The sequence below is a fragment of the Durio zibethinus genome, chromosome 9 (assembly GCF_047325235.1).
Source record: "Durio zibethinus cultivar Kanyao isolate XHJ-2024 chromosome 9, ASM4732523v1, whole genome shotgun sequence".
Taxonomy (NCBI): Eukaryota; Viridiplantae; Streptophyta; class Magnoliopsida; order Malvales; family Malvaceae; genus Durio; species Durio zibethinus.
Window position 1 is genome coordinate 26,593,115 of NC_143170.1, and position 18,610 is coordinate 26,611,724.

Below are 18,610 nucleotides of genomic sequence, written 5' to 3' on the forward strand. Positions count from 1 at the left end.
TTTAAAAACACTTCTTTCTATTTTTAACCATAACGGCAAATGAAAATTTTCCCGATATTTTTTTCTATATCTAGATTTGATCAACGCAAGGCGACCCCACATTCCGAAATTCTCGCGATATATTGTCGGCGTCTTGACAGTTGATTTAATGCCGTCTAGAATCTAACGGCGACCAAAGAACCACCAATCCTCAGAGCGCCACGTGTTCTTTTACCAGGTGGCCGCCCGAAGGGGAAATGCTGGGCCCGGTCAGATATTAACTCAGCTGGCAGGCATTTATTGGTTGAAATTTGATTGTCAATGGAGTCTAGTCAAAAGCTAACCCTAGTCAACAAATTCTTTGGATCCGTAAACCATGGTTACAAAAAGTGCACCCAGCGGTGTACGGCTCCAATCGCCCTCTCTCCCTCGCTCTGGTCGTAAATGCATAGCCAAGTACGCGGCGTTTTGTTCTCATTTCTAATTCTGTTTTCTCTCTAAATTTCCTCTTTCTCTCTCATTCTCTTGATCGTCATGCGGGTTTCAATGGCGACTACACGACAGTTTCTTGCCGGGAAGGAGTAGAATTTTTTTTTTTTTGAAAATTAGTTTATTAATTCGATTGGACTAGGTTAAGTTGTTGAGTTTCATTTGGGAAGAAGAGGAGAAAATTGGATCTGTTTGATTGATTTTGTTTTTTTTGTACTATTTTTGGAAGTTAACCGACGTCGTAGATTCTCTTAGGTTTTATTTTTTGATTTTTTGTGGTGGCTACTGAATTAGATGAAAATTGTCTGAAAATCGACCTGCATTCATCGAATTTGAAGGAACAAAGCGGTGTCGTGTTGAGGGGATGAAGAGAGTGGAGATTGAGGTTGTTGCTAGAGATGTGCAGCGTTGAAGGGAAAGGGGAAAAGAGGGGATAAGAATGGGGATAATGAAGGGGGGAGGAGGAGGCGGAGGGGAGAGAGTGGAGAAGTTGAAGACCTCGAGAATGAAGCTGTGGATGATACGCGCCACCACATCGGTGTTGCTTTGGACTTGCATCGTACAATTAACGGCTTTAGGAGAGACCTGGGGACCACGCGTCCTTCAAGGTTGGCCTTCGTGTTTTTCTCACCATGATTCCTCTGTTTCTGTTATTGAAGACAAAGTCCCCTCTGTTCCCGCCCGTCTCCTTCCTCCCAAAAGTAAGTTCTTCTCCACCACCAGCACCTCCTCCTCCTCCTCCGTTGTGGGGATTTTCAGCTCTTTCTATTGACGATTTCGCAAATTCCTGAAGTGCATTTCTTTTGATATAGTGATTTAGATTGAATTTACATCAATTTGATGCTCTCCAATGTATCCATCATATGTCTTAGTTTTATCGAATTCTATCCTCCTGTTCTTGTGTATATTTGCTTGAAATCATTATCCGTTTATCCCTTGAATTTTCTTTCATTTAAGTTTTAGGGATCCTTGGTACTTACTGTATATTTGTTTTCTCATGTTAATTTTTCTGGTTATGGAATTTAGATCCTAAAGTGTTATAATGTTTTGTTTGTTGACATTAGGGGTATATAAGAACAATGGTTACTTGATGGTTTCATGCAACGGAGGTCTCAATCAAATGCGAGCAGCAGTGAGTGCTTTAGCAAAGGACTCTAAACTATTGCTTTTTTATTGTATTTTTTTTAACCGTCTAGATTATGTAAGTTCGTGCATTGTTTGTTGTGTAAATTGATGCCGTGTTCTTTCATATTTGGGACAGATTTGTGACATGGTTACCATTGCAAGATATTTGAATGTGACACTTATAGTCCCGGAGCTGGATAAAACATCCTTCTGGGCTGACCCCAGGTGTGTTAACTAAGCTTTGCTCTCATGATTGAAGCTATTGGATATAAGGATGGTATAAAATATAGTCCTTGAACTGAGATTCTTTTTCTTACATATCTGTAAATGTGTTTTTAATTGATATGGTAGTGAATTTCAAGTTATATTTGATGTGGATCATTTCATTACATCACTGAGAGATGAGGTTCGAATATTGAAGGAGTTGCCTCCTAGGCTTAAGAGGAGAGTGGAAATGGGAATGGTGTACTCCATGCCACCAATTAGCTGGTCTGATATATCCTATTACCATAACCAGGTCAAATTCTGTTATTACCACGTGTTTTATGCACCTAGAGCATTTTAGACTTAACTTAATTTAGCTTGTTCTTTCTTCTCTTTTTCAATTTTTTTTTCTTTTCCAGTTCTTTTCCTTCCTCCAAGACCCCTCTTAAAGTAGTATGTTTTGTTCTTTATTTCTTGCAGATTCTTCCTCTGATACAGAAGTATAAAGTTGTACATTTGAATAGAACTGATACTCGACTTGCCAACAATGGGCAGCCTTTAGATATTCAGAAGCTGCGATGTCGTGTAAATTTTAGTGCCTTGAGATTCACTTCTCAGATAGAGGAGTTGGGTAAACGAGTTTGTAGGCTTCTGAGGCAAAATGGCCCTTTTATAGTGCTTCATCTTAGATATGAAATGGACATGCTAGCATTTTCTGGCTGTACCCAAGGTTGCAACAACGAGGAGATAGAGGAGTTGACAAGAATGAGGTGAGCTGTACATGAATCTTCAGCAATTAGTTCACCGGCAGGCCTAAACTTTTTTTGAACTTCAATCTCATTCTTCTCGCACAACCATTTTTGCAGATATGCTTATCCCTGGTGGAAAGAAAAAATAATAAATTCTGACTTGAAAAGGAAGGATGGTTTGTGCCCTTTGACGCCTGAGGAAACTGCCCTTATTTTGAGGGCGCTGGACATTGATAACAGTTACCAGATCTATATTGCAGCCGGTGAAATATATGGTGGAGAGAGGAGAATGGCTAGTCTTGCTGCAGCTTATCCAAAATTGGTAAGTAGGTAGAAGTTCAGCAAACTCAATGTAGTAATTTAAATATTTTTTTCTCCTGTATCATTGATCAGTCTTTTGTTTGTTAAAACAGGTTAGAAAGGAGACTCTTTTGGAGCCATCAGACCTTGGGTTTTTTCAAAATCATTCATCCCAGATGGCAGCATTAGATTATCTCGTTTCATTGGAGAGTGATATTTTTATTCCTACATATGATGGAAACATGGCTAAAGTCGTTGAAGGCCATCGCAGGTATAGTTCTGCAGATAGTTTTGTTCTTAATACTTCCAGAAAGCTTTTCTTGCCTTTATTGAATGATTCAAAAGTCCTTTTTTATTCAGATGAGATGAATAATTTTGGAAATTCTAATACACCCATGTTTTAACATCACCATTTTTATATATCTATCATCAAGAGGGCAATAGTTTGTTTATTTCGGGCTGTGAAATAAGGGCAGTTTCCTCAGTCGTGATTGTGTTTCAACCAATCACTATCTTCCATTTTATGAGTGTTTTTTATGATGTTTCTCTTCCAAGTGGTTATACTGATAGTGTTTTTTCTTGTTTTGCATAGTCAAAGGTATTTTTCATAAATGTAACAATTGAATGTTGAATGCTCCTTCAGATTTCTGGGGTTCAAGCAGACTATTTTATTGAACAGAAGGCTTTTGGTTGATCTGATAGACCAGTACAATAGTGGATCTCTAAATTGGAATGAGTTCTCAGATGCTGTGAAGGAATCTCATGAAGATCGCAGAGGGCAACCAACAAATAGGTTGGTGATCCCTGACAGACCTAAAGAAGAAGATTACTTCTATGCCAACCCACAAGAGTGCTTGCAACCATCATATGGTCAACTAAGTAGCACGTGATCTTTCTGTCTGTGGATTGCGATGTTTATCAGGTTTTTTTCTGAGAGTGCTAGGTATCATGCCTGAATCCACAAGGTAGTTTCTCTACAGAAGTATGAAGATAATGGAGTTTTTCTTCCTAGGAGGCAGTTGTGGAGATGATTGGGGACAGTAAAACTTGAAGAAAGCCTGAGAGGTTCTTGCAAAGCAGATGGAGGACACCAAAATTTTTAATATATGCAAATAATCAGAAGCTGAGTATAGAAGATCTGCCCTGCCAGTATAGGGTAATATCAAATCAAAATGTGTTGTACACAAAGAGGGATGCAAGTATAGATTTGGGTAACCGAGACTGGATTCATGGAAGGTTAATCCCTTGCCCTTCTGTGCATTTTTTTGTTTCTTTTACTACGATCTAATTAGTTTATAGCATACATCACATTTCTAGAATTCATTGTATTTCTTTTTAATATGGCCCCATCAATGCAGGGAATGGTTAAAAGCATTGAATATCATCTTTACTACACTTTGTGAATTAAGGCTTTGCTTGGTAGAGAGGATGTAAAGAGCTTGGAATGAAAAATTTGTTAATCTAATAGTTAAGCAAACAAAATAGGAAAGTGGTTATGAATTTTAACCATCGTATTAACAAGTTTTTTATTCTTACCTTTTTCCTTCCTTCCTGCTAAGCAAAGCTGAAATGATTGGTACTTGACATTTCGGGTCAAGTGACTTGGTTTTTACTTCTAGTTGGAATAGTATGGTAGTTTGCTTTGCTTATCAATGAGGCTATTTGTCAATTTTGCTTGTTCCATTACCAAGGTTGGTGAGCATTTAGTCTGTTCCTTGAAGCAGTCAATTTTCACATTTGATACCGAAAGCATAACCAATCATGCGGGTTAAACGTGTTTCCGACTTTTGGTTCTTTCCATTTACTATGATCCATTTTTTGTGAATTATTTGAATTAGGCTTGCTATTTATAAATGAGGCCAATTTTGTTTCAGTCATAGGATATTAGATAAGCAAACAAAGGGCATTCACTTTAACTTGGTTTTGATAATGCATTAAAAAGATACTTTTGAAAGAAGGGTGACAGATTTTGACACGCACCTAGGCAAGAAAAAGAGAAGATCAAAGAACGATTGACACCACTAAGTGATTATTGTTTGTACAGACCGTCTTAGGACTTAGGAAGAGGTTGTGAAAATATAGAAAGAGGAAGTAGATGTTGAGATTTAATTTTAGATTTGTTGAATATCATCTTTTAAAGATGATTGTATAAATTTACTTAATTAAATTTTAAATTTAATAATAATAATAATAATACAATGTGGTAACAATGTCAATAGCTATTATTGATAAAATATTGGACTTTCAATTTCAATGATAAAGATGTAAATCTTAGTAGTTTCAAAAAGTAATTTGAATGATTTGAATTCAAATTCTCTAAGCTTTAAATATCAAAAAATAATGTGGCAACAATCAATGATACAACATTGGTTCTTACTTCTTAGGTCCAAAAGGTAGTGATTGGTTGAGACGTGAGGGGATAAACATTTGTCGTGTTCAAAGAGTAATTCTAATTGCTTACGCATCAAAAGAAAGGAGGGGAAAACTTTGTTTTGGCATTCATTGTTTTTGTCCCCAAAAGCCACCTTTAAACAATTGCGTGGAACCATTCATGAAAAATAACTACCAACTTCCAAGTAAAAACTTCAAAATTATAGACAAGATAATATGAAGGACGACTCGGCCTACAATGGTTTGTTAAGTTTTGCTTTCTCACCTAACTTCCAAATTTAAATTATTATTACAGACTTTTTAATTTAAATTATTAATACAACGTAGAAGACAAGTGCAAAAGGGTCGGTTAGAGTTTACGTTGAAGTAGGCAAGGCTAAGGCAATGTCCTGTCAGTATCAAACCATGTTTGCCTTATAACATTGACTCTCGCTTTAGCCAATGTGTTTTGTCTGTTGATGAAGAAGAGCCGAATCCAAATCACATTAATTTCCAAATTATTATTTATTTTAAATATTTTTTAATTATTTGTAAGCTCGGTAATTCGCCTTTTTTGTAGAAATTGATAGGTTACATTAATTAAAAAAAAATTGAATTTTATCATTTTATTTGAATAATATTTTATATTTTTATTATACAAATAATTTCAAAAATTTTAATTTACACCCAAATAAGTTTTTAACTTTTAATTTATACATTAATAAATCCTTACATAAATCAATATTTCCTTTAAAATAAGTACTTATTTAGATATAAATCAATGTATAAAAGTTAATTTGAATATAATAAAAGTATATAAAATTATTTTTTTTAAAAAGTAGAAGATATAATTCAAGAGTTTTTTTTTTTTTTTTTCATATTTTGGCTAAATTAATATTTCAAATCCTAACACTCATATCCTCTTGCACAATTTTCATATTGCTTTTGTAAAAAATAAATAAATAAATAAAATTAATTTATTTTTGCAATACCTAAGGAAAATGAAATGAATTTTGTTGGTTAAACATTCTTTTGTCTACGGGCCAAAAAGGCATTGATACATTGGTAAAGAAAAGACTCTAGAATCTTGAGATCTTATGTTCATGTCCTATTTTGTGTGTTTAGTTATTTAATTATGTTTTAATTTATTAATTGATTATTCAAGGATATATTATACATACATATAATAATTAATTATAATTGTCAAGTAAACACAATTACTTGACAAAAAAATGGCATTGGAACAAATTAAATGCAATGAATTAAAGAGAAATAAATTAAATTAAAGCCATAATTTTTTTCCATGTAAATCATGATAAAATCTTTTCATAAGATATTGAAATTTTTGCAGTTAAGCATTTCAAGTATATGAAAGGTAACAAAATTCTTTTGTTCCAACAAGAGAGATGAATGTATCCCAAAAAAAAAAAATTTTAACAAATAATGACAGCATTGAAAGAAACTTCAGATGATGGAAGCCTTCAATGAAAAGCAGGTTTTTGGCATGGATATGGTGAATTACAACAAAATGAAAGATGAATAATGCATATTTGTTTTGGTGGGAATTCTATGCATATATCCCAACAAAGATCAAAGCTTGCCTACTAGATGTACATGGATCTTTGTTGGTACTCCAAAAAAAAAATGAATTAATTAAATAAAAAAAAAATATCATGAGCAACAGTCATATGATCTATTGATAGAGTGTTGAATTCTTAATTTCAATGATCAGTACTCGATCTTAACATCCTCCGGTAACCAAAAAAAAAAAAAAAAACATAGTGGAATTGTCAAGAAAGTTGTTTTCGTGCCCTAAGCTTCTTTAGGGGTTTATCAGAATTCTTACCGCATCCAACTCTAGAACGTGTTGCCGTCTCCTGATTCGTTGATGGAGCCTCTCTATCCTAGAGCATGGTAAATGGGGAAGAATTAGGTTGAATTCATTGGTTTTTTACAAGATGAAAATTAAATAAGATGCTAGAATTTCATGTGAAATTCTAATAATAATGAAAGAGAAAATGGAAAGGAAGTAGCAATGGCAAACAACCTTAAGTGTGGACGTTGGAGCAATAGGCCAACTACTAGATCGCTTTCCGAGCTCAATTTGCACTGAGATGCTGGCATGTGACAAATCCACTCCTGAAGTCTGCAGCGCTTGCGTTAGAGTATTCAACAACCTATCAAACACCATGATCAAGTATCAAATCATGTAATTTCTAAAAGGACTATGAAGAAATTTCTCTGAAATTAGATCATTCATCAAATTAAAAAATGAAATAAGTAAAAACTCACCCTTGTGAATATGCACTTGACATGCTAATTGTTCCATCTTCAATTGTCAGTTCTTGTTCTTTCAGCTTTTCAGTAGGAAGAGCGCCATTAGTAGTATATGATCCAGTATGACATTGTACAGATTGAGGCTGAGATGCACAATTTTCTGCATCAGATGGCAATCTAGGTGGAAGTTGAGCTGCCACCCCAGCACTCCGGGCAGAGGTGAAGAAGCTTGTCTGTAGCGACATAGGAAAGGGTATTGTCTTATTCGTCATTCCAGGACGAAGGTCTATTGCTCTGAAGTTAGTAGCTGAGCTCATATCAGATTCTATAGGGTTACGTGCAGTTCCAGGAATAGTTGAGGTGACGGTGATGTTTTCCTCATCTAGCTTTGCAGAAAAAATTAAGGCAGGAGCCGACGACAAACCATTTATGGATTGATCAGCATAATTTTCTGTGTGTCCGTGGTCGTTTCTCTGTTTCAGACAAAGTTGATGATCAGTCGTTGAAAATTGTCGATATTCAAAAACTATAATGCCAAAAAAAATCATCATCGTCTGAGCAAATTTTCGTTTAAAAGAGCCAAGTGTAGAATTTACCAATGGCATCAATTTCGATGGTTCATGGTTCCATCCTTGATATGTTCCCTCATACTTGTGTACTTTTTCCTGTAAAAATTGAATGTGCTCGATAACCTGTGAGTAGATGGAATGGAACACACCATTGTTCAAAATTTTGAAATCAGAAAGAATAAATCATAACTAGTACAAGAAATCTATGTACCTCTGATAACAATGAGGCCTTATCTCTCTTTTGGTCACTATGAGGAATGAGATCTCTTAACATCTGAAATCTGCAAAAGAATTGATAGATTCTAATGATGATTTAGTATCACGACATTTCCACTTTCCGGTTACTAAACAGCATTTGATTTCGAATTTCACTTTGAGAAAGACTTCCAAACAATCATAATTTACGAACTATCCACAAATCCACATGAAATTCCCCCTCATATCACATCGGAACCAATATGTGAAACAAATGAAGATTTTCTGTTGAAGCATAGCTTCGTTTTTCACTGCATTCTATAAAAAAAAAAAAAAAGAACATGGGCATGGTAAATTTAGTATTTATAGAATCTAGAAGTTTCTCAAGAGGAATCCATCTCATCATAAGAGGTAACCAAAAGCGTTCAATATTCTTCAAATTGTTTCTTTTAGAAGGATTTTCTTGTGAGAGCAAAGGGAAAAATTCAACATGAGAAATCACCAAAGATAATTGCTCACAAAATAAGAAATAAAACTCATCCAAATTTAAAAGAAAAAGGTTAACAATTATTAAATGTGAAGCAGGTTAAAGTTATACTAGCCTGTCATTAATCTTACTCCTCCTCCGCTGCTCGGTAGCAGAATGTTTTGACCTTGGGGTGTTGGCTGTCTGATCAGTTGCACTCTTTCCATCCACTTTTACTCTCAATTCTCCTGCAAAAAGAAGAAAAAACTACAAGGCCAATGAAAATTTTATTTGAGGTCTCAAAAATTACAGTTCCCATATCCAAATACGTACCTTTAACAAAAGCAAGAAACATTTTTATTTAGGTCACTACTATTTACAATAATATACAGTATTCAGAGTAGTGTAATCCAAGAAAAGTGATTACCTTTACAATGGGTAGTAGTAGAACTCTCTTTCTTGAGAACAGAACCTTCATCTTCTTCAAAATCATCATCTTGTGCGCTACCCTTGGCTAATTTTATTATTTCCATGAAGCTTTGGCTTTTCTGCTTTGATGATGGCCTGTTAAGGAGATCCAAAGATATCCTTAATTTTTAACTAAGAAATAAACATAAATAAAACAGCCATAAAAGAAATGAAAACAGGAAGTGACCGACTGAGAGGAAGAGGGAGAGCCGAAAATATTGCGATGGTTGTTGGTTGACGACTGCGACGCCCTCTCCAACGACGATGTAGCCCATTGCTCCCCCTTCTCCGCCGCTTCTGTCAAAATTAGGAGCCCAAATGACATCAGTTAACGAGCATAACCATGGATAATAAGGACTTAATTATACTTTGATTTGTTTTAATTTGCCACTCAAATACAAAAAACTTTAAACATTAGATTCAGTTTCTATACTAAGGTTCCAATTCCATTATTTGACTGATGTGTTGCTTACGACGGATAAACATGCATTCTTGGACCATAACATAGAGTACGTATAATATAGTGAAAGTAAAGTGAAACCAAATATGAAATGTTAATTTTGATTTTATTTTGAATTGGCACAGGTGAGAAAAACTTTTAACTTGACTGTATAAAATTTGTTATAGTATGGATTTTATATATCCAAAATTAAACAAAATCAACCAAATATGAAATATTTAAATCCATGCTTAAATTCATCAATAATTAGGAACATCTGGCAGCTTTATATGCTACGAAACTCCACGCTAGTCACCAAGCCGAAATTTATAGCGAAGACTTTGCATGCGCATGCAGATGAAATGGGAAACAAATCTAACAGTTGCATATGTTTAGCATGCGTTCCATAGGTTTATTTTAAGTGTATTTCAGCGGAGTTTTGCATTTCCAAATAAATCATCTGCAAGAATAATGGTGATAATAAATGCATAGGTTAGTCATGCATGACAGTACTATTTCAAAATGATGTACTAGCTAGTAGAGAAGTGTCGCACATAGAGTAAGAAAAACTTTTACCTCTTACAACGGGTGTTTCTCCGGTATTCTCCTTCCCTGTCTTTCCCTTCTTTGGTGCAGATTCTTCCCACAAAGTGAAACCACTTCCAGTGTAAGAACTGCAGTTGGAGTTTTCGTCATTTCTCTCGCTACTACTTCCTTGAGCTACAGCGAATAATGCCTCCTCTGCTTTTGGAACCCGTGGATTAAAATAGGAAATGTGGCTTATACTGTAAGTTCCAATTCCACCCGGGAGAATATGTTCCACAGAAGGAGGTGGTGCAGGCGGTGGCGGCTTTTCAGCCGTTGCTACCTCGACTGGTGTTTCCTCCTTGGCACTTGTCTTCCCTAGTCGTTCCAGTTGGAGGAAATCATGAGTTTTAAGATACCCACCTGCTCATTTAGACACGACCAAACAAATCAAATCTGGGATAAGAAAAGACCTTTCCAGCATATAGCATATATGCTTGTAGGATAATTCAATTTTTGGGACAAAAATGTAGTGAATAATCAGCCATGGCAAACTCCAAATTGGCGATCGAAAATGATAATAAGCAGACAATTCTCCCTTTTCTCTTGCTTTTTCATGGCTGCTCTAAAGATTATAACATATAAATCACACCAAAACAACAATACAAAAATATTAAGTACATAAGAATCGAAACAATGGGTTCAAATACAGCTTAAAACGCTGCTTATTTAAAAATGTTGACCCTATCCATCTCCATCAGTTTCACGTGAAAGTCATTCTCGTCAAAAACGGTTTTGGGTTGGGTTGGTGTTGAATTAGAATAAAATTTTTCATTGATCATTTAGTACTTAAAATAATTCAAAACCGCAATTATTAAATGATTTTATGTATAAAAAACTCTTCAGCTCCGTTCAGTACATCTGCTTAAATTAATTTAAATAAAATTTTCTTTACATCAAATTTAATGAATTAATAAAAAAATTTATCTTTTCTCAATTTTTAATAAATTTGAACTGAAAAAACTAAAAAAAAAAAAATGCAAACTCTTTTAGCCGCTTATACCACCATCCATTAATTTTTTTTTTGGAATTTTCTCATCTACCATCTTATTTTTTTAAGACTATTAGTATTTAATTTAATTTCTTCTAATGGACCCATCCAAAGTTTCAATTGGGCCATGATCCATTCGTTCGCAAAAAAAATGCAGTCACGTGCACTACTCCAAATCCTGATCCCTAATAAAACTGTAATTCTCTAAAGATGGCCAAAATTTTCAAAAATAAAAATAAAACCAACTCTAAATGTAACGATATTTATAATTTAAAATAATAATAAAATAAAAAATAAAATGAAAATGAAAATAAGGCAAGATAAAAGAAGATAAAAAAACAAATATTTTTATACTAATTTTTCAAAAAAAATTTTTGTATCCTAAAAATAAGAAATAAAAATTACCTTGAGAAGGTGGCCTCGGATCTTGGACGCTAGAATGACTGTACAGTGACAGAAAGTCATGCGTTGGTTTCCTTCCTGTTCTTCCAAAACGAAAATTATTATTGAAAAAAAAAATTCTAATTCACAGTTTCTTAAAATTTTAACACCAAACCAACAAACAAAATATTTCTATTCCCATCCATTTTTTTTTATTTTGAATTTATTATCTCATAAATTGAAAGTAAATCATTTTAAAAAAATAAAACGACGTAGTAAAATAAATTACCTTCAGCAGCGAAAGGCCGGGGTTGAGGAAGCTCCATCTATGGCTTCGTTTTTTTTTTTTTTTTTTTGGCTGTGAAACTTTGGATCAGAAAATTCGACAGCAATTCAATGAATTCAAAGAGCTTGAACGGTAGAATTTAAAAAACTGGAAAATTCTTCAATCCTGATTGCTTTATCAGATCCGTTTCACGTCGAGAAAGTGAATTTCGTCGCGAAAAAGAAGTACGGCTTCACCTGAGATTAGGGGCGCATTTACCGACGCTTTCAAAATAAAAAGCTTTTTCAAATAATTGACTTCAGATTCCAAAATTGTGAACCGTAATTAACGCTTGAAATGAAATTTTCCTCGATTCTTTTTGTTTTTTCTTGTGAAAATTCGACAATTTCAGTTCCAAGAGATCTTCTCCACACGTTTAACTGCACGAATCAGAATTAAGTTTCTTGTCACGGAATCTGCCACAAGAAAATATCACAATTTAAAGAAAAAAAAATGATTATGCAAAAATCGAGTTATGCATAATTCAAGTCAAAACTAGCAAACCGATTCAAACAACAATCCAATAAAAAAAGGAGAACGGACCTTCTTTGATCTGAGTTGAAACGATTTTAACGTGGAATTTCAGCGAAGTGATGATTTGAAGCAAGGAAAAACTGAATTTTAAACACTGAAATAAAACTCGTAAAGTAAAACGTATAATAATGTAGCTACGGAGCATCTCCTTCAAAATTCAACCACCAAAAGAACTCCCTTTTACTTTGTAGAGAAGAAGCAATTCGGCGAAAGACGAGGCTTTGGGTCGGAGAAAATAAACTCTCTTTGCTTCAAAGATGCTTTTATACACTTTCTTTATTGCGTTTCATTTAACGGCGTTGAAGTAACGACGTTGCGGCGGGGTTGACGACGTTAAGGCTAAGGTTGAGGGCTCGGTTTGATTTTTTATTTATTTTTCGGGGTGTAATTTGGGTGTGGCAATATGTGGATCACGAAACTCGACGATTTTAATAATTTGTGTTTTTTTTATATATATTAATTTTAGAGAATATTTTAATGCTTTTGGCGATCCCGATTAATATTTTACTCGTGTCATTTTTTATTTTTTTTTTGTCTAAGGCCGGGAAGGGAACGTGGCTAAAGTGGCTAATTTCGAGTATTTTAACAACGGCTTATTTAGGGTTTTATTTTATTTAACGCCACATCGGTTTTTTCTTCTACCTCCCCTTCCCTGGTTCAACCTTTGAGTCTGTTTGGCAGAATGGTAGGAGTTTAAGAAATTACCAATTTTGTTTTAAACTTAAGAGCTAAGAAATTGTAATTTAAAGAATTTTTTTTTTTTTTTTTGTTGTGAAGTTAAGATGAATTCGGATCGATTACTATGATTTCTTTTTTCCATGCGAAAGTTCAATATACTTGTTCTTTTATTTATTTATTTTTTTTAAACGCGAATATGAGATTTTTAAATTAAAAGTTTAAGTTATAACAGATAAAATATTTTGCTAGAACCCATAAATTTTAATATTTATATTTAATATATTATCAATATATAAAATTTATATATTTTAATAAATAAAATAATAATACTTTATTAATAAGTAAATATAAATCTTTAAAATAAACGTACATAAATTAAATTTTTTTAAAAAAATTTATTTATTAATAAAATATTATTATTTGATTTATTTCATTAATAAATTATTATCATTTAATTTATTGATGGTATATAAAATTTATATACTTACAATATATCAAATATAAATTTTTTATTTAGCAATATATGAATATGGATTTATTGGTTAACCATACACTTTGGAAATAAAAAAATGTGACCTGAAATTAAAATTTGTAAATATTGAAACATTGTTTTTTTTTTTCTTTTTTGGTCTTTTTTTTTGCCTTATTGCAAAGAAAATTTGTAAATAAATACGTAGAAAAATTAATTAAGACCCATAAGACACAATTTAACACTTTTTGAGTAAGAAACAAATAAAGATCACTTATGGATACTGACTCAAATGATTAAAAAAAATTACTTGTCTTTTGATTGCTGAATTCAAATTCTTTAAGTGATCATAAAAAAATATATATATATCTCATAAATTTGTTAGATTTAATGTAAGTAAATAATAAGTGTGCATGACCTAAATTAGTACGTACGCATTGGTACTCTGTGATCGCTATTCACTCACAGCTAAGAAACAGCAACATGGGTGGGTAAAAGTAGTACAGGAGAGGGTACCCCTAATAAAGCTATAAGTTTAAGGTAGACTTGGAGATTTCTGTACCATTCACGAGGACATCTGGACAGCATGTGAAGGCAGCAAGCTTCCTTGTCAGGTCATTTAGGCCAGCCCCCACCCTGCATTTCGCCAACTTAAGACGCTATCGAATCTGAGCCAGGAATCGACGCACCAGCAAAATTGACTCACGTGACTAACCATCCTGCAAGTGACCTCAATATGTAAGGAGGTCTTTGGATCCGAGTTGGCACCGATGCGACGTGGTTGCAAGTCTCAATCGCATTAATACATCGTTTAGATTTTGGAGGCACGGTGCAGCTATTTTAATCGTGTTGCAGTCTTGAATTGCGACTGGCGCTTGAAGCTTCAGTCAAAATTTTGAGTTTTTACCGCAATTCTTCTTTTTATTATATCCATTTTTTTCATTTTTGTAAGACTTGGTACTATAGTATGGAGATAAAGATGCCAACCATTTAACCTTTTTTCTTTTTATTTTTTATTTAACAATTTTCAAATAAATTCTTTAATTTAGTATAATAAATAATTTTTACAATTATAGAATAAAATATTTAATAAATACATAAATAAATAAATAATTTTATAATGAAATAAATTATTAATAAATGAATAAAAATAAATGTCCTTATTATTAATATGAATTAACTAAAATAGATAATTACAATAATAATAAATAATTTAAATTTTCTATTATATACAAACTTTAGCTTCATTTTTTTAATAATAATTTTTTTTCATTACATTTTATTTCATCATTATCATTACATTTACATCTAAACACATATTCTATCACTTATTTTAATTTAATTGCTATAATACTCAATTTTTTTGTTACAATAATTAATCTCATCACCATCACTATTTTCAATTTCATTTAAAGCTAATCTCACCATCATTTCAATTTATTCGGTTTAAGTATTTTAAAACAAAAAACCGACTGTTTTAACCATTTAAACCAAAATAAAAATTAAAATACACATATGACCTGAATTATTCAACTCGATTTTCTCTGAAAATTCAATTTTTTTCGATTTTTTTGGTTTTAACCAAATTTTGCTCAATCTTAATTGCCGAGCAAGTTTAAGTCCAATTAGCCACTAGACATTTTTTGTCTAGTTGGCCACCGATCATCTCTTTTCTTCTTTATTTTTTATCTTTCTTTTTTATTTTTAATTAATTCCTTTTTAAATTTTTTATAAATTATAATATAATTTTATTAATTTGATTTATTATTATTTATTATTATTTATTAATAAAATTATTATTAATATAAATATAATTTAATAATTTTTAATAATTTATAAATTTTATAAATGTTACATAATTTAAATATTTATTATATACAATTTTTAGTCTGATAATCTTAATGATCATTTTTTTTTCTCATTATAATTTATTTTATCGCCATTGTTATTTTTATATTCAAATATATATTCAATAGTTGATTTTAATCTCATTGTTACAGTGATTAATATCATCTTTAGTGTTATTTTTAAATTCATCAGAATCAATCTCACCACCCATCCAAATAGACCTTATAATAGTTTCATTTGTTGTAAGTGGGTTGACTATGGAGGTAGAAATAAATAGACTAACATGATAAAAAAGTTTCTGAATTTTATTACTTTATTTAGATAAATTTTTATAAATTTTATTATATTTAAATAAGTTTTAAAATTCTAATTTATACACAAATGAGCTCTTAATCTTTAACTTGTGTTCAAATAAATCTTTAATAGAAATTTATCTTTTGTTTGAAATAAATACTTATTTTGAGTACGAATAAAAAAAAAAACTTACTTAGATATAATGATAGTATATGAACTTATTTAAAAAATTTATTTAAAAGTTTTTTTTAATACTTTAACCAAAAAAATTTCAGTCAATAATGGATTTAAATTATTCATTTTAAAATTAAATCAATTCAAGTATTGATTATTTTAAATTAATCTTTCAACTCATTTGAAATTTTAATCATTTTAGATTTGAGTGTGAAGGATTCCTATTATTTATTTTTTTATTCAATTAAATCAAACAATTTTTTTGAATTTCGATTAATTGTATCAACTCTAATATAAATAATTGTTGGTTTAAATTGTATTTAATGGAGGAATAAAATTCTCAAAATTTATTATTATTATTATTATTATTATTATTAAATTAATTTATATAATTATTTCTAAAAAATAATATTTAATAAATTTAAAACTTAAATTTCAATAATTATAATTTTTTTACCTTCAAATCACGTACTTGCAATTGTTTTTATATCTTAACACTAGTACAAACTTTTTATAACTAAATAAAAAAAAAATCACGTAACTAGAAAATGTTGACTTAAGCACAGTTATCCGTTGAGTCCATAAAAAGGAAAGTACTAAAAAAACAAAGATAATGGTAACAAAGCAGAGGTAGAGACAGTGACAGAGGCAGAGTTCAGAGGTGATGATTAGGGGCACAGATTCTAATTATCTTCTTAATTTAATAAGTGATGCGGAAGAAAAAAGAAAAAAAAAGAAATTTGTGTTTTGGAGAAGGGAGGAGCTCAGAGCAATTCGTTGGTGGCATTATAGGGCAAAGACTCACGTGCTGCTGCGCCTCTTTATTCTTCTTTCTCCCTTTTGTCCTCTTCTCTCTATGCCGGAAAACGCGGGACTTTAGTTTTGGCCCATCATGTTTGGCCCCCCATGTGCTTCTTTTAGATTCTCCCCCCCCCCCCCCCCCCCCACTTCACTAGTTTTAACCCTACATATATTTATATATGGCTTTTTTTTTTTCTTTTTGGATCAATATTTGCTCCAAGAAAAATTTTTGGATCATGTGTTAAATTTATAAGGAAATGAGAATTATTATCCACTTTATGATCATAGATTTTTTTGTTTGTTGCTACATATGTTACATATGATTATTTGATCTTGGAACTATGAAAAATGGATCATTTTAGCTTTCACTTTTTTTTTTTTAATTTCAGCTAAAATTTTTTATGAAAATATGAAAAGAAAAAGGTTACCCAAGATGCAAATTTCATGTTAAAATAAAAATGTTATTTTATTTTTTATGCACTAAAATTGGCTACAAAAAAAAAATAATTTCACCATTTGAAATTCATATTTTGGACATACAAAAAAATCATGACTAAATTTTCAAAAAAAATTAGTTAATGTAGCACGTAATCAATATAATTGTATGATATAATTTATTTGAATTTGAAAAATAATTGTGTTTAAGTTCTTACTAAGCTATGAAACCAATCCCTTTAGTGTTGGTTGTATATAAAATGGAAAAAAAATTATTACTTTTAGTCTCCAAATTTGGGGTCACACAACTAATCGATTGACTCAATTGGCATTAGTTTCTTGGGAAAAAAAATCATTTTATGATATTTTGACATTAAAAAATTATGTTAGGAAATGATTAATTGTTTAAACACCAACCATCATGGCGAGCATTCACACACAATGGGGTGCATAGTATAGGTACAATGGAATGGTATGGGGTGACTATATATTATATAATTTTTTTTAATGTTTTTTTAATATGATTGAAGTTAGAACTCAAAATCTTCAATTTTCAAATCAATTTTAATAAGGGGTTAATTCAATGATATATTATATATCTTTCAATCACACAATATTGTAATTAATATCATGTTTTAATTAGTAGAACATGGCTCTCCTTTCAAACTTTTATACCATGTTTCTCAATATTCTACTTTCTCTCTCTCATTACACATAAATTTTCACATGTGGATCCACTAATTCTCTAATCCTTTAATTCTTGGTAAAAGTCTTTATCAAATCCCTCTGCCAATTCTTAGAAACTTCCTATCCATGGTTTTGTTTTCAAGTCGATTAAATTGCAATGTCTTGGTCTTGTCTAAGCTTTGTCATTTAGTCGATTATTTGAGTTAAATATCCAAATCATCTATGATTTTCATGATAGAGCTAAATTCGAACTACATAAAAAGCATATATCAATGTAAGTCATTGTTGAGATCTGCGATATGTCCTGATCTTGAAATGAGATAATTTTCATTCACTATTTATATATATATATATATAGATATAAATTTTATGCTAATTCATCGTATTAGCTATCTATTGACAATTGATGTTTATTTTGATTCAACTAAAATATTAGGGTATATATATATATATAGAGAGAGAGAAAGGGTAATTCCTATTCATTTTTTGGTCATTTTCATAGTTTTATTATCTCTTTATGTCACCTATCTACTACCTACTAAATATTTGGTGGTTTTATTCACTATGGAAAAAGATTTGACATTGTATACAAGAGAAATTATCCTCTACTAATAATTAGGAGTAATTTTTTTATATGCTAGCTTATCCATTATCCCACCATTGGAATCTTAAAGCATAAAATAAAAGGTCATAATATTATAAAACCAAATTAATTAATTATACAAAATTTTATAACTTTGTGAGAATAGGAAGTACTAATTAAGACCATAACATCTCT

At 31.4% G+C, this 18,610-nt stretch overlaps 2 protein-coding genes across 3 annotated transcripts; one reads left to right on the forward strand and one right to left on the reverse strand.

Moving 5' to 3' along the window:
- The first annotated feature begins 285 nt into the window (after nucleotides 1-285).
- LOC111313035 (rhamnogalacturonan I rhamnosyltransferase 1-like) lies at nucleotides 286-4,225 on the forward strand. The gene is made up of 8 exons (XM_022913781.2): nucleotides 286-1,169; nucleotides 1,533-1,600; nucleotides 1,730-1,818; nucleotides 1,945-2,110; nucleotides 2,278-2,567; nucleotides 2,664-2,868; nucleotides 2,960-3,117; nucleotides 3,490-4,225. Exons 1-8 carry the CDS (start codon nucleotides 908-910, stop codon nucleotides 3,734-3,736), a joined length of 1,485 nt encoding a protein of 494 aa, XP_022769516.1. The 5' UTR covers nucleotides 286-907; the 3' UTR covers nucleotides 3,737-4,225.
- A 2,662-nt stretch (nucleotides 4,226-6,887) lies between these two features.
- On the reverse strand, nucleotides 6,888-12,694 carry LOC111313046 (transcription factor BIM1-like). Of its 2 annotated transcripts, none has more exons than XM_022913785.2 (12): nucleotides 12,456-12,694; nucleotides 11,877-12,328; nucleotides 11,612-11,686; nucleotides 10,207-10,578; nucleotides 9,383-9,488; nucleotides 9,151-9,287; nucleotides 8,860-8,971; nucleotides 8,274-8,343; nucleotides 8,090-8,185; nucleotides 7,509-7,966; nucleotides 7,264-7,393; nucleotides 6,888-7,120 (listed from the first exon to the last, which is right to left on the reverse strand). In XM_022913785.2, exons 2-12 carry the CDS (start codon nucleotides 11,911-11,913, stop codon nucleotides 7,007-7,009), a joined length of 1,707 nt encoding a protein of 568 aa, XP_022769520.2. In that variant the 5' UTR covers nucleotides 11,914-12,328; nucleotides 12,456-12,694; the 3' UTR covers nucleotides 6,888-7,006. The 2 variants fall into 2 exon arrangements, with proteins under 2 accessions (XP_022769520.2, XP_022769523.2); XM_022913788.2 differs by having other exon boundaries at nucleotides 11,877-12,292; nucleotides 12,456-12,683.
- Nucleotides 12,695-18,610: the final 5,916 nt, after the last annotated feature.

Coding starts and splice junctions, on each gene's coding strand:
- LOC111313035 (XM_022913781.2), top strand. CDS start 908: ATGGGGATAATGAAGGGGGGAGGAGGAGGCGGAGGGGAGAGAGTGGAG. Junction 1,170..1,532: donor CCGTCTCCTTCCTCCCAAAA/GTAAGTTCTTCT, acceptor TGTTGACATTAG/GGGTATATAAGAACAATGGT. Junction 2,869..2,959: donor CTGCAGCTTATCCAAAATTG/GTAAGTAGGTAG, acceptor TTGTTAAAACAG/GTTAGAAAGGAGACTCTTTT.
- LOC111313046 (XM_022913785.2), bottom strand. CDS start 11,913: ATGGAGCTTCCTCAACCCCGGCCTTTCGCTGCTGAAG. Junction 9,288..9,382: donor GGCTCTCCCTCTTCCTCTCA/GTCGGTCACTTC, acceptor TCTCCTTAACAG/GCCATCATCAAAGCAGAAAA. Junction 8,344..8,859: donor AGGAGTAAGATTAATGACAG/GCTAGTATAACT, acceptor ATTCTTTTGCAG/ATTTCAGATGTTAAGAGATC.